Genomic DNA, 13089 nt, shown 5'->3' on the forward strand with positions numbered 1-13089 from the left:
GGTTTCCTCCCACAAGTCCCGAAAGGTGTGCTGTTAGGTAACCATTTACCTGAACAGGTGCCGGAATGTGGCAACTCGGGGCTTTTCACAGCAATTTCATTGCAGTGTTAATGTAAGCCTACTTGTGACAATAAAGTTTATTATTACTAAAGACCCACAGTGATATGGTTGACTCTAAAATGGCCTCGCAGTAAGGAATGGACAACAAATCAGCGACGTCCACATCCGATGAATTGATAACTTTTGGGCGGCACGGTGACGCAGTAGTCAGAACGGGACACAGGTTCAATTCCAACCTTGGGCGACTATCTGATGGAATTTTGCACGTTCTCTGCGTGTCTTCGTGGGTTTCCTCTGGGTGCTCCGGTTTCCTCCCACAGTCCAAAGAAGTGCAGATCAGGTGGATTGGCCACGCTAAAATTACCTCTTCGCGTCGAAAGGTTAAGTGGGGTTATGGTGATAGAGCGTGGAGTGGGCCTGGGTTAGGCTGCTCTGTTGGAGGGTTGGGTGCAGATTCAATGGACTGAATGGCCTCCTTCTGCACTGTAGGGATTCTATGACCTGTGGATTCTATGATTAAGCAAGTATTAATGTCAACTGGAGGATTTAGTTTAGTTTTTCCAGTCTTTAATGTCTCACATTCTTGTGAAATCCAGCTGCAGCTTGGAGGCAGTCTCTTTACCTAGATGGTGCTGTACTGGTTACACAGCTTCAAATGCCAATGGCTTCTGCATTTGACAATGACATTATTACAATAACTTATGCTGAAATAAAAAGAGAAAATTCTGGATAAACACAGCAGCTCTGGCAGCATCTGTGGAGAGAGAAGCAGAGTTAACGTTACGTAGAAATACGATGAATTATATATTCTGCCCCAACCTCCTCTCCAAGTATACAATTCATCATATATCTAATGCTCTTCAGTTCTGCGGCTATGGACTCGAAACGTGAACTCGGTTTCTCTCTCCACAGATGCTGTCAGACCTGCTGCGTTTTTCTGGCGTTTTATCTTTTCATTTAGGATTTCCAGCATCTGCAGTATTTTGCTTTTATCTTTTGCCGAATGTTGGTTTTATCGAACCGATGGCACCGGGAATTATTTTAAACCCTGATCTGAGGCCGTGTGTAATAAATTAATAATTGCTTGTTTTTTGTTTCGACCTGCAGAGTCACATGGCTTTGCATGAAACATTTCCAAGCTGAACTGGGCATTAATGTCAACTTCAGAGCTTTAAAAAGGAACAGAGTGTTCTTCACGCATTCAAAATCACGGTTTGCTTTCATAGAACATTGAAGGAAATGCCTTTGAAATCAATGTAACAGCAATCAGTAACAACAATTTATCAAAAACTCTTTCAGATCTCAGTCCCGCAATGCTTTCAAATTTCAATGAGTGACAGCGCACACAACTAAATGTATCAAATGGAGAAGCAACACATCAAAAGTCGGAGTACTTACATAGATTGCAGTGTGGGTGAAGGGCAGCTTTGCATGTTCTATGCACTGGCCACTGGTGACATTCCAAAGACACATCTCCCTGCAAAAGGGGATCTCAAACGTTATTCTTCAGCATTTCTGGTCAATTGACTGAAATCACTTTATGGCATCAAGATTTTCTTTGGTGCCGCAGTTAAACATGATCAAACCATCTTAAAATGCTTTTATTTTGTTGGAGAGTACTGAGCAGGACACTGTTATTCCCATTACTTATCATAGAATCCCTACAGTGCAGGTGGAGGCTTTTCACAGTAACTTCATTGCAGTGTTAACGTGAGCCTACTTGTGACGATAAAGATTATTATTATTCGGCTGATCAAGTCTGCACCGACCCTCTGGCCCACACCCCCACCATATCCCCATAACCCTGCAACTCCACCTAACCTTTGGACACTAAGGGGCAATTCTATCATGGCCAATCCACCTAACCTGCACATATCTGGACTGGGGGAGGAAACCAGAGCACCCGGAGGAAACCCACGCAGACACGGGGAGAACGTGCAAACGCCACACAGTCACCCGAGATCGGAATCGAACCGGGGTCCTTGGCGCTGTGAGGCAGCAGTGTGTGCCACCTGTGTCACTGTGCCGACTTGAGAAAGGTGACACATCTGTTCCTCTTTGTCAGCGAAGTTACACCCCACAGCTCAGCTTGAAGACTCACTGTGGAACTAATAACCAAACTCCTTAAGATCTGCAACAAGTCGTAAGTAAACAGGCGTTATGGCTTCAATGTGATAGATTGTCCATCATGAACATGTGCCACATCCAATTAACAAATGGTACCTTCCGTCCAACTTGGACTTCTTTGCATTCTGAAGACTTTCACAGATTTTTAAAAATCTTTCCACAGTCCGATTACCAAGATTGTCAGTTCTCTTTATGTTAGAAATACAGTGCCACCCTGTGGCAATTTTTTGCAAAACAGGTATTTCCAAGGTTAACTCACAAGCTGCGATGCTTTTTTAATGTTGCAACGGTAACACTACATAATCACAAAATGAGATGTGATCTGCATCCTATCATGTGGCACCATGCTTGAGTTTAGTTTTTATCTGTTAATCAGATAGTGGAGGTTGTAATATTTCAGTGGACAGGCCGCACTGGTGATTGGAGATTCATTTACCGACATGATTTGTTCGATCAAATGAAGTCCTATTGCAAAGTTCAAAGTGAGCAATGATTTGCACGCCATAGGCAAATGGGCACTGTTGGGGGCATCTGGAGTAGCACTTGCCCAACTGCTGGCCCTCTCCCTTAGGCTTCCAGCTAATATATATCCTTCCTGCTGGAACCATCCAATTAAATATCACAGCTGTGAGAGGGTGGGCTGGATTCTCCGGCACCCCAGTCGCGTGTTTCCCGGTGGGGCGCCATTCACTGGTGACGGGATTCCCTCTTCCCACTGCTTGTCAATGGGGTTTCCCATTGAAGCCACCTCATGCCAACGGGAAACCCACGGACGGGGGTGCGGTGCCAGCGGAGAAAGAGAATCCCAACAGCCAGAGAATTCTGGCCAGTGTGTCTAAAGGATTGCTACTGATAAATAGACAATTCCAGCCACCCTCAAACTCTGAAACTGGGTATAGTAAATATAAAGATCCATTACATGAGGGGGAAGGGCCGGGGGCACATCCAGATAGAGTGAAACAGGAACGGTATCAGATACATGTCCAATGGAATCACAGCCGGGATAAAGCTGGAGGAAAAATGGAAAACAGGGATAGGTTGATATAAAAAGAGAAAATACAGGACAATCTCAGCAGGTCTTCCCAACATCTATGGAGAGAGAAGAGAGCTCACATTTCCAGTCTGGATGACTCTTTGTCAAAGCTGGAGGGAACTGGAAATAGGGTTGGATTTATACTGTGGTTTGGGGGGGGGGGGGGGGGGATGTGTGGAGCAGGGGGAGCAGGGGGGGGTGGAGCAGTGGGGCTGCATAAAGGGCCAGCGATAGATAGAGATTGACAAAGATGTCAATCTTTGGGGCAGCAGGGTAGCATGGTGGTTAGCATAAATGCTTCACAGCTCCAGGGTCCCAGGTTCGATTCCCGGCTGGGTCACTGTCTGTGTGGAGTCTGCACGTCCTCCCCCTGTGTGCGTGGGTTTCCTCCGGGTGCTCCGGTTTCCTCCCACAGCCCAAAGAGATGTGCGGGTTAGGTGGATTGGCCATGCTAAATTGCCCGTAGTGTCCTAATAAAAGTAAGGTTAAGGGGGGGGTTGTTGGGTTACGGGTATAGGGTGGATACGTGGGTTTGAGTAGGGTGATCATGGCTCGGCACAACATTGAGGGCCGAAGGGCCTGTTCTGTGCTGTACTGTTCTATGTTCTATGTCGTGGACAGAAAGACAAAGAGAATGTAAATGGGGGTGATTAAGGCAAAGAAGAGTGCTGATAGTGGTGCATGAAGAGATTAGAATGTGTTAGTGGCAGAAAAAGGTGCGCAGTCTGTCAAAGGACAACTAGGGACACGGAACAGATAGTCCCAGTGGGCGGGGGTGGGTGTACAATGGTGAGGGAAAAACAGATCAACGGAATAAATGAAAATAAATTGATAGAAATGAAAATGGGGTGAAGGTGGAGGAGAGAGTTCACAGTCTGAAGTTGTTGAAATCAATGTTAAGTCTGGAAGGCTGTAACATACCTCGTCGGAAGGTGAGGTGCTGTTCCTCCAGTTTGCGCTGGGCTTCACTGGAACATTGCAGCAGGCCAAAGATGGACATGTGAGTTGGAATGGCAAGGGGCAGGAAGGCCTGGGTCCTGCTTCTGGACGAACCTGAGGTGTTCTGCAAAGTGGTCACCCAGTCTGCATTTAGTCTCTCCAATGTACAGTACACCGCACTGGGAACAGAGAATGCAATAGAACAGGTTGAAGGAGGTGCACGTGAAGCGCTGCCTCACTTCAAACGAGTGTTTAGGCCCTGGGATGGTGTGCAGGGAGGAGGTAAAGGGGCAGGCGTTACACCTTCTGCGATTGTATGGGAAGGTGCCGTGGGAAGAGGGTGAGGTGTTCGGGTTGATGGAGGAGTGGACCAGGGGATGCTGGAGGGAAAGGTCTCTGCACAATTCTGAAAGGGGGAGTGAAGGGTTAATGTGTTTGGTGGTGGCATCATGCTGGAGTTGGCAGAACTGGTTCTCAACTGGGATCAACTCCTGGTATCAACAAGCCAACAAATTGAGACTATTGCCTCTCGAAAAGATTAACTTACAAGATTCAAACATCTGCTGTCCTGCCTTGGTATACATGGATTTCACTAGGTGAATAATTGAGGCCAATATCAACACGTATAATACAGGTAAATGAAAACTTATTGGCCAGCTCCTTTTTGTCATTTGTGCTGACATATTTCAACAGGGTCGTGCTGAAAGCCAAGGGTCCAAAGAGTAAGGAAATGAACCCTTTCAAACTTAAACAAATATTATGTTGCTTGAAGTTACTACTGGTCATGAAAATATCCAGTAAATCTTAGATCTTGCAGCTCTGTGTTCCAGGACTTAGTACAGTCGATTCCTCAAAATTTGGGCAATCTGTCAAAATAATGCTGAAAGGCTCTTTTGCTCCTTCAGCTCTGATGAAGGGTCATACCCGAGGTGAAATGTGAACTCCGTGGATGCTGCCAGACCTGCTGAGTATTAGTTATTTTTATTTCAAGAAGAGTGAAGATGTACAAGGGAGGGTTCAGATGATTCACCAGGATGATTGCAGGCTTTGGCAGATTATACTCTGAAGAACTTTTAAGTAACAACTAACGTTTGCTGGAGAATAGCCTGGTGCGAGACATGATCCTGATCTGTAAAACGATGGAAGGTTACAGATACGGTTCACACAAGCTGCTTAAAATGACAGAGAAATCAGGGGCGCATGCCCAAAACTAACAAGCCCGGAGCAAGGTTAGAGATGAGTTCTAAAAAAAAACTGATATTCCACCCCCATGGAAACTGATTCCCAAAGAGGGTGGTTGCTGGAGTCAGCTGACACCATGAAGGGAGCTGGATCAATAACTGTTAACAAAGGGAGTTTGGAACATTACAGAGATATTCTGTGGAATTCTTCGTCGGCCGGATCCTCCGGTCCGCCGGCAGCGCACCCACACCCACAGATTTCCCGAAGGCAATGGAATGGCCACAATGGGCAATCCCATTGACCAGCTGCTGGACGGGAGAATCCCGCTGCTGGCGGGGGGGGGGGGGGGCGCAGGAAAACGCGCCTGACGGACTGGAGAACCCCGCCCATTAACAGTGGGCCATAACCGCCGTGGAGTGGCAATTGCCATCGGATTGCTACTTTACTCCTAGTTACTGCCACTGAAACACAGTCGCACCTTTCTCACCTGACCTTGCGGACTCTAGCCAGGTGGGAACAGCGCAGTGGAGCAGGTTCTCGAAGGCTTGTGTCGAGTGTGGGAGAGTCGAGAGAAAGGGGAAAAAACAACCGTCCTATCAGGACACTACCTCGTCCGTGGGGGTGAGGGAGGGTTAATTCTGAGGTCCAGTGTTGGGGGTGGGGGCGGTGGTCAGTACTATAGTTACCGAGGGTTAATTCTGAGGTCCAGTGTTGGGGGTGGGGGCGGTGGTCAGTACTATAGTTACCGAGGGTTAATTCTGAGGTCCAGTGTTGGGGGTGGGGGCGGTGGTCAGTACTATAGTTACCGAGGGTTAATTCTGAGGTCCAGTGTTGGGGGTGGGGGCGGTGGTCAGCACTATCGTTACCGAGAAATCAGAAGTGGTTTAAATTCTTCTAACTTCTCCTGGGTAACTATCCCGGTCAAGACAATCAGAACCATCCAAAACCAGCGTTTTAAATCTGAGTGTCGAATGGTACCCAGTGAAGGGGAATTTTTCTGGTCTTTGAAATGCTGCAGAGTATTGATGGCATCGAGAAACCATCGACTAAACCTGCACTGTACAAAAACGACAAAATCAGTAAGAAATCATCAATTTCCCTTAACAGATTGATGGATACCTGAAATAAATTCCCGAACAAGGTAAATCATCGTGTTACTGAATAAGTATCTGGCTGGGAAAGAGGTTGAGCAGCTTGGAGATATGTACACTGGGAAATGGACAAATATTCCAAGGAGCACAAAGGTTTCCATCTTTCAGTGACAAGCTGTGGAAAGTAACAAGATAAGCTTCCACAAGTAAGGCAAAAAGCCACAGAATGCTGGAAATGCTCAGCAGGCCGGATGAGGAGCAAGAAAACGGGAAAAATTGAATAAGGCGTTTTCGGTTCTCAATTTCCACGCGCCTAGTCTTGTTGTGACGTCATCTGAGGCCCTCCTCCGATGCTCCGCCCCCGATGGGCCGAGTCCACGACGGCGTCGCTCGCGTGTGCTCGGGGACCTCGCGTGGCGGCTGCGGACTCTGGCCAGCGCCGCCACCGTCGGGGGGGAGGGGGGGGGAGCCGTTCCGCTGGCGGACGTGGGGGGGGGGCACTGGTGGGGGGTGGTCCGGGGGTGGCAAGGAGGGTAACAGTGGTCAGTTTTTGACATGGCCGGGTCGCGCACAGCCGACACCAGGTTGCATGGCATGGCTGCCGCCATGCGCATGTGCGGCCACAGACCCAGCCATATCCGCAGGTGAAGCCGGGGGCTTTATGCTGCACAGCTGCTAGGCCCCCGATCAGACGGAGGAATGGTGCGGGGGCATGCCAACTTTCTGCTTGTAAGACCAGATGGATCCTGCAGACATAGACGCAGGATTGGAGAATCCATCCCCTTGTCTCTGAAGTTGATTTCTAAATTCGCACCACACCGACTGTGATGAGAGGGTTTCTTTAATTCAAGAATCTAATCCGTTACAATCTCAACTGGCGACTATTCCTTTCATGGAACCCACCTCTCACCACAGGTTCATTCTTAGTCCGGGGGGGGGGGGGGGGGGGGGGGGGGGGGGGGTGAGGAGTACCGGTAAGAGGCCGGCGGCGGCCACAGTGCTGAGGGAGTTCATGGACCAGATGGGAGGGGTGGACCCTTGGAGGTTTATGAGGCTGGGGGGTAGGGAGTTCTCGTTCTTCTCCCATTTCTATAAGGCTTACTCCCAGATTGACTTTTTTGTCTTTAGTAGGGCGTTGATTCCGAGGATGGTAGGGGCGGAGTATTCAGCGATAGCCATATCAGACCACGCTCCACATTGGGTGGACCTGGAGCTGGGGGAGGGGAAGGATCAACGCCTGCTGAGGAGATTAGAGGTGGGGCTGCTGTCGGACGAGGAGGTATGTGGGCGGGTCCGGAGGTGTATAGAGGGGTATTTGGAAACTAATGACGATGGGGAGGTACAGGTGGGGGTGGTCTGGGAGGCGTTGAAGGCGGTGGTTGGAGGGGAGCTGATTTCTATTAGGGCACACAGGGAGAGGAGGGAGAAAAAGGAGAGGGAGAGGTTGGTGGAAGAAATGGGGCGCAATTCTCCGCACTCACGACGGTGCGGAGAATAGCGGGGTTCGTAAAATTTTACGGCCACGCTAGTCCGACGCCCTCCCGCTATTCCCCCCCCCCCCCCCCCCCCACGCCCGACTCCCGATACGAATCGCTGCCGCCGTTTTTTTTACGGCCAGCAGCGATTCTCAGCTGGCCGATGGGCCGAGTTCCAAGCCCTTTACGGCCGTTTTTACGAACGGCAAACACACCTGGTCTGGCCGTTCGTAAAAACGGCCGTAAAGTGCCGATTTTTAAAACCATGGCACCGATTGGCACGGCAGTACCACGGGCACCGATCGCAGGCAGCGGGTCCGATACCCGCGCACTCTTTGTCCTTCCGCCGCCCCGCTGTATCACTTCGCGGGGCGGCTGAGGGGCATCCCGGCCCGCGCATGCGCAGGTTTCGCGCAAATGCGCGATGACGTCATCCGCGCATGCGCGGGTTGGAGTCTTCCAATCCGCGCATGCACGGCTGATGTCATGTGACGCGTCAGCCGGCGCAAACTCTGGCAAGCGGGCTTAACGAAATTCGTTAAGCCCGCGATGCCGGAGTTTACGGCGGCGGCATGCTAGCCCCGACCGGGGACCAGAATCGGTTCCCGGTCGGGGAGGGGGAGGCTGGCGTCAAACCCGCCCGGATTTGACGCCAGCCTTACTATTTCTCCCTCTCTGGGAGAATCGCGCCCATGGTGAGGGTGAACAGGAGGTACGCGGAGGTCCCGGATGAAGGGCTTTTGAGGAAGCGTCGTAGTTTCCAAGCAGAGTTTGACATATTGACCACCCAGAAAGCGGAGGCACAGTGGAGGAGGGCGCATGGGGCGGTATATGAAAACGGGGAGAAGGCAAGTCGGATGCTGGCCCACCAGCTCCGGAAGCGGGAGGCGGCGAAGGAGATATGGGGAGTTAGAGGTATAGGAGGGAGTCTGGTGCGGAGTGCAAGGTGCATTAATGGGGTGTTCAGGACCTTTTATGCGGAGTTGTACCGGTCAGTGCCCCCTGGGGAGGAGGGTGGGATGGACCGCTTCTTGGGCAAGCCGGAGTTCCCGAGAGTGGGGGAGGAGCGGGTGGAGGGTCTGGGGTCCCCAATCGAGTTGGAGGAGCTGATCAAGGCGATGGGGAGTATGCAGTCAGGGAAGGCACCGGGGCCTGACGGGTTCCCGGTGGAATTTTGCAAGAAGTTTTCAGACCTGTTGGGCCCGCTGTTAGTGAGGACCCTTAATGAGGCAAGGGAGGGGGGGGGCCTTGTCCCTGACGATGTCCAGAGCATTAATTTCTTTGATCTTGAAGCGGGATAAGGACCCCCTCCAGTGTGGATCTTACAGGCCGATCTCGCTCCTCAATGTGGACGCGAAGCTGCTGGCCAAGATGCTGGCCAGGAGAGTGGAGGATGTGGTCCCGCAGGTCATTCACAAGGACCAAACGGGTGTTGTGAGGGGGAGGCAGCTGAATGTCAATGTGCGGCGGCTTCTTGACGTCATAATGGTATCGGTGGTGGACGGGGAGGCGAAGATAGTGGCATCAATGGATGCGGAGAAAGCTTTTGACAGGGTGGAGTGGGAGGTGTTGAGGAGATTTGGGTTTGGTGAGGGATTCATTAGGTGGGTGAGGCTGTTGTATAATGCTCTGGTGGCGAGCGTGGTAACGAATGGGAGGAGGTCGGAGGACCTTCGGTTGTACCGGAGGACGAGGCAGGGGTGCCCCTTGTCTCCCCTGATGTTCGCATGGCGATCGAACTGCTGGCCGTGTCGCTGAGGGAATCGAGGCACTGGAGGGGGATTGTGTTGTGGGGGGAACACCAGCTGTCGCTTATGCGGACGATTTACTGCTGTATATTGCAGATCCGGCGGGGGGGGGGGGGGGGGGATGCCAGAGGTGATGAGGATCCTGGGAGAGTTTGGAGACTTCTCTGGCTATAAGCTCAACGTGGCGAAGAGTGAGCTGTTCGTGGTGCATATGGGGGAGCAGAAGAAAGAGATAGGGGAGCTCCCGCTGAAAAGGGCAGAGAGGAACTTCAGATACCTGGGAGTCCAGATAGCCAGGAGCTGGGGGGCCCTGCATAGGTTAAACTTCACGAGGCTGGTGGAGCAGATGGAGGAGGAGTTCAGGAGGTGGGATGTGTTGCCACTCTCCCTAGCGGGCAGGATCCAGTCAGTTAAGATGAGGGTGCTCCCGAGGTTTTTGTTTCTCTTCCAGTGTTTACCCATTATGATTCCGAAGGCTTTCTTTAGGAGGGTTAACAGGAGTATTACGGGGTTTGTGTGGGCGCAGAAGACCCCGAGGGTGAGGAGGGTATTCTTGGAGCGAGGCAGGAGGTGGGTGGATTGGCGCTGCCCAACCATTGTGGGTATTACTGGGCTGCGAATGTGGCAATGATTGGTAGGTGGGTGATGGAGGGGGAGAGAGCCGCATGGAAGAGGATGGAGGCGGCGTCCTGTGTGGGCATGAGTTTAGAGGCGCTGGTGACGGCCCCGTTGCTGCTCCTCCCGGCAAGGTTCTCTTCGAGTCCAATAGTGGTGGCTACCCTCAAAATCTGGGGGCAGTGGAGGCGGCATAGGGGGGAAGTGAAGGCCTCGGTCTGGTCCCCAATACGGGGGAACCACCGGTTTGTACCAGGGAGGATAGATGGAGGGTTTCTGAGTTGGCACAGGGCAGGTATCAGGCGGATGGGGGACCTCTTCCTCGACGAGAGAAGTTTGCGACCTTAGAGGAGTTGGAGGGGAAGTGGGGTCTCCCCCCAGGGAATTCTTTTAGGTATATGCAGGTTAGGGCGTTTGTTAGGCGGCAGGTGGCGGAGTTTCCCCTATTGCCGCCAAGGGGGTTCAGGATAGGGTGCTCTCGGGGACATGGGTCGGCAAGGGTAGGATCTCTGCAATTTATCAGGTGATGCAGGAGGGAGAGGAGGCCTGGGTGGAGGAGCTGAAAGCGAATTGGGAGTAGGAGTTGGGGGAGGAGATTAAGGAGGGGACGTGGGCGGACGCCCTGGGGAAGGTGAATTCCTCCTCTTCTTGCGCACGGCTTAGTCTGATTCAGCTAAAGGTACTGCATAGGGCGCATATGACTGGGACCAGGCTGAGACGGTTCTTTGGGGGTGAGGACAGGAGCGGCAGGTGTTCGGGGAGCCCAGCAAACCACACCCACATGTTCTGGGCGTGTCCGGCGTTGGAAGGTTTCTGGAAGGGGGTGGCAGGGATCTTGTCCAAGGTGGTCGGCTCCAGGGCGGAACCGGGCTGGGGGCTCGCTATTTTTGGGGTAGCATCGGAGCCGGGAGTGCAGCAGGTGAGAGAGGCTGGTATCCTGGCCTTTGCGTCCCTAGTAGCCCGGCGAAGGATCCTTTTGCAGTGGAAGGATGTGAAACCCCCGAGTCCGGAATCCTGGATCAACGACATGGCCGGGTTCATTAAACTGGAGAGGGTCAAGTTTGCCCTGCGGGGGTCGGTGCAAGGGTTCTTCCAGCGGTGGCAGCCTTTTCTTGATTTCCTGGCGGAGCATTAGAGGGGGGTCAATATCAGCAGCAACCCGGGGGGGGGCTACGGGTTTGTTGTGGGGGGGTTTGTTCTCATGGTTATACGCTTATTTCTTTTTCTTGTTGTTAATTTATTGTTTTTGTATTGGGGGAGGGGTTACTGTTTTTCTTTGTTGTGATAAAATTTGTTGTTGGAAAATTTGAATAAAAATTATTTTTTTTTAAAAAAGAAACATAAGAACAGAAAATAGATACAGAGTAGGCCATTCGGCCCTTCGAGCCTGCAACACCATTCAATATGATCATGGCTGATTGTGCAAATTCAGTACCCCACTCCCGCTTTCTCTCCACACCCTTTGATCCCTTTAGCCTCAAGGGAACAGCTTTCTGTGGTAGAGAATTTAACAAGTTCACAACTCTCTAAGATAAGGTTCTGTCTCAACTCAGTCCTGAATGGCAAGCCATTAGCTTTCCTCGCCACCTGCTAGAACTGTATGCGAACCTTCAGCAACTGTTCCACCATGGCACCCAGGTCTTGTTGCAATTTCCCTTTTCCTAAACTGCTACCATTCAAATAATAATCTGCCTTCCTGATTTTGCCACCAAAGTGAATCACCTCATATTTACCCACTTCATATTGCATTTGCCAAGTATTTGCCCACTCAGCCAGCCTGTCCAAGTCATCCTGCAGCCTCTCTGCAACCTCCTCACAGCACACACTACCACCCACCTTAGAGTTGTCTGCAAATTTGGAGATATTACAGGCAATTCCTTCGTCCAAATCATTAATGTGTATTGTGAACAGCTGGGGCCCCAGCACTGAACCCTGCGGCACCCCACTAGTCACTGCCTGCCACTCTGAAAAGGACAATACGTTACCCCTAATACCATAAACTTTGGGCGCGATTCTCCCAGAGGGGGAGAAATCGTAAGGCTGGCGTCAAATCCGGGCGGGTTTGACGCCAGCCCCCCCTCCCCGACCGGGAACCGATTCTGGTCCCCGGTCGGGGCTAGCATGCGCCGTCGTAAACTCCGGCATCGCGGGCTTAGCGAATTTCGTTAAGCCCGCTTGCCAGAGTTTGCGCCGGCTGACGCGTCATATGACGTCAGCCGCGCATGCGTGGATTGGAAGACTCCAACCCGCGCATGCGCGGATGACGTCATCGCGCATTTGCGCGAAACCCGTGCATGCGCGGGCCGGGATGCTCCTCAGCCGCCCCGCGAAGTGATACAGCGGGGCGGCGGAGGGACAAGGAGTGCGCGGGCATCGGACCCGCTGCCCACGATCTGTGGGCACCGATCGCGGGCCCATGGCACCCTTGGCACGGCCGTGGTACTGCTGTGCCAATCGGTGCCATGGTTTTAAAAATCGGCACTTTATGGCCGTTTTTACGAACGGCCAGACCAGGTGTGTTTGCCGTTCGGAAAAACAGCCGTAAAGGGCTGGGAACTCGGCCCATCGGACAGCTGAGAATCGCTGCTGGCCGTATAAAAACGGCGGCAGCGATTCGTATCGGGAGTCGGGCATGGTGGGGGGGGGGGGGGGGAGAATAGCGGGAGGGCGTCGGACGAGCATGGCCGTAAAATTTTACGAGCCACGCTATTCTCCGCACCGTCGTGAGTGCGGAGAATTGCGCCCTTTAATTTTGCTCATGAATCTCTTCTTGTGGAACTTTGTCAAAATCCTTTTGAAAGTCCAGATACACAGCATCC

The 13089-nt window shown here is 51.9% G+C and overlaps 1 protein-coding gene across 1 annotated transcript in view; it reads right to left on the minus strand.

Annotated features, from left to right (window-relative positions):
• The window catches only part of LOC119975063 (WD repeat-containing protein 72-like), a 410282-nt gene that overhangs the window by 349040 nt on the left and 48153 nt on the right, over window positions 1–13089 (minus strand). Inside the window, exon 5 of the mRNA XM_038814560.1 lies at window positions 1459–1537. Coding sequence (XP_038670488.1) covers window positions 1459–1537 — 79 coding nt within the window. The remainder of the gene's footprint in view (window positions 1–1458; window positions 1538–13089) is intronic.

The sequence above is a fragment of the Scyliorhinus canicula genome, chromosome 12 (genome assembly GCF_902713615.1).
Source record: "Scyliorhinus canicula chromosome 12, sScyCan1.1, whole genome shotgun sequence".
In the NCBI taxonomy this organism is placed as follows: Eukaryota; Metazoa; Chordata; class Chondrichthyes; order Carcharhiniformes; family Scyliorhinidae; genus Scyliorhinus; species Scyliorhinus canicula.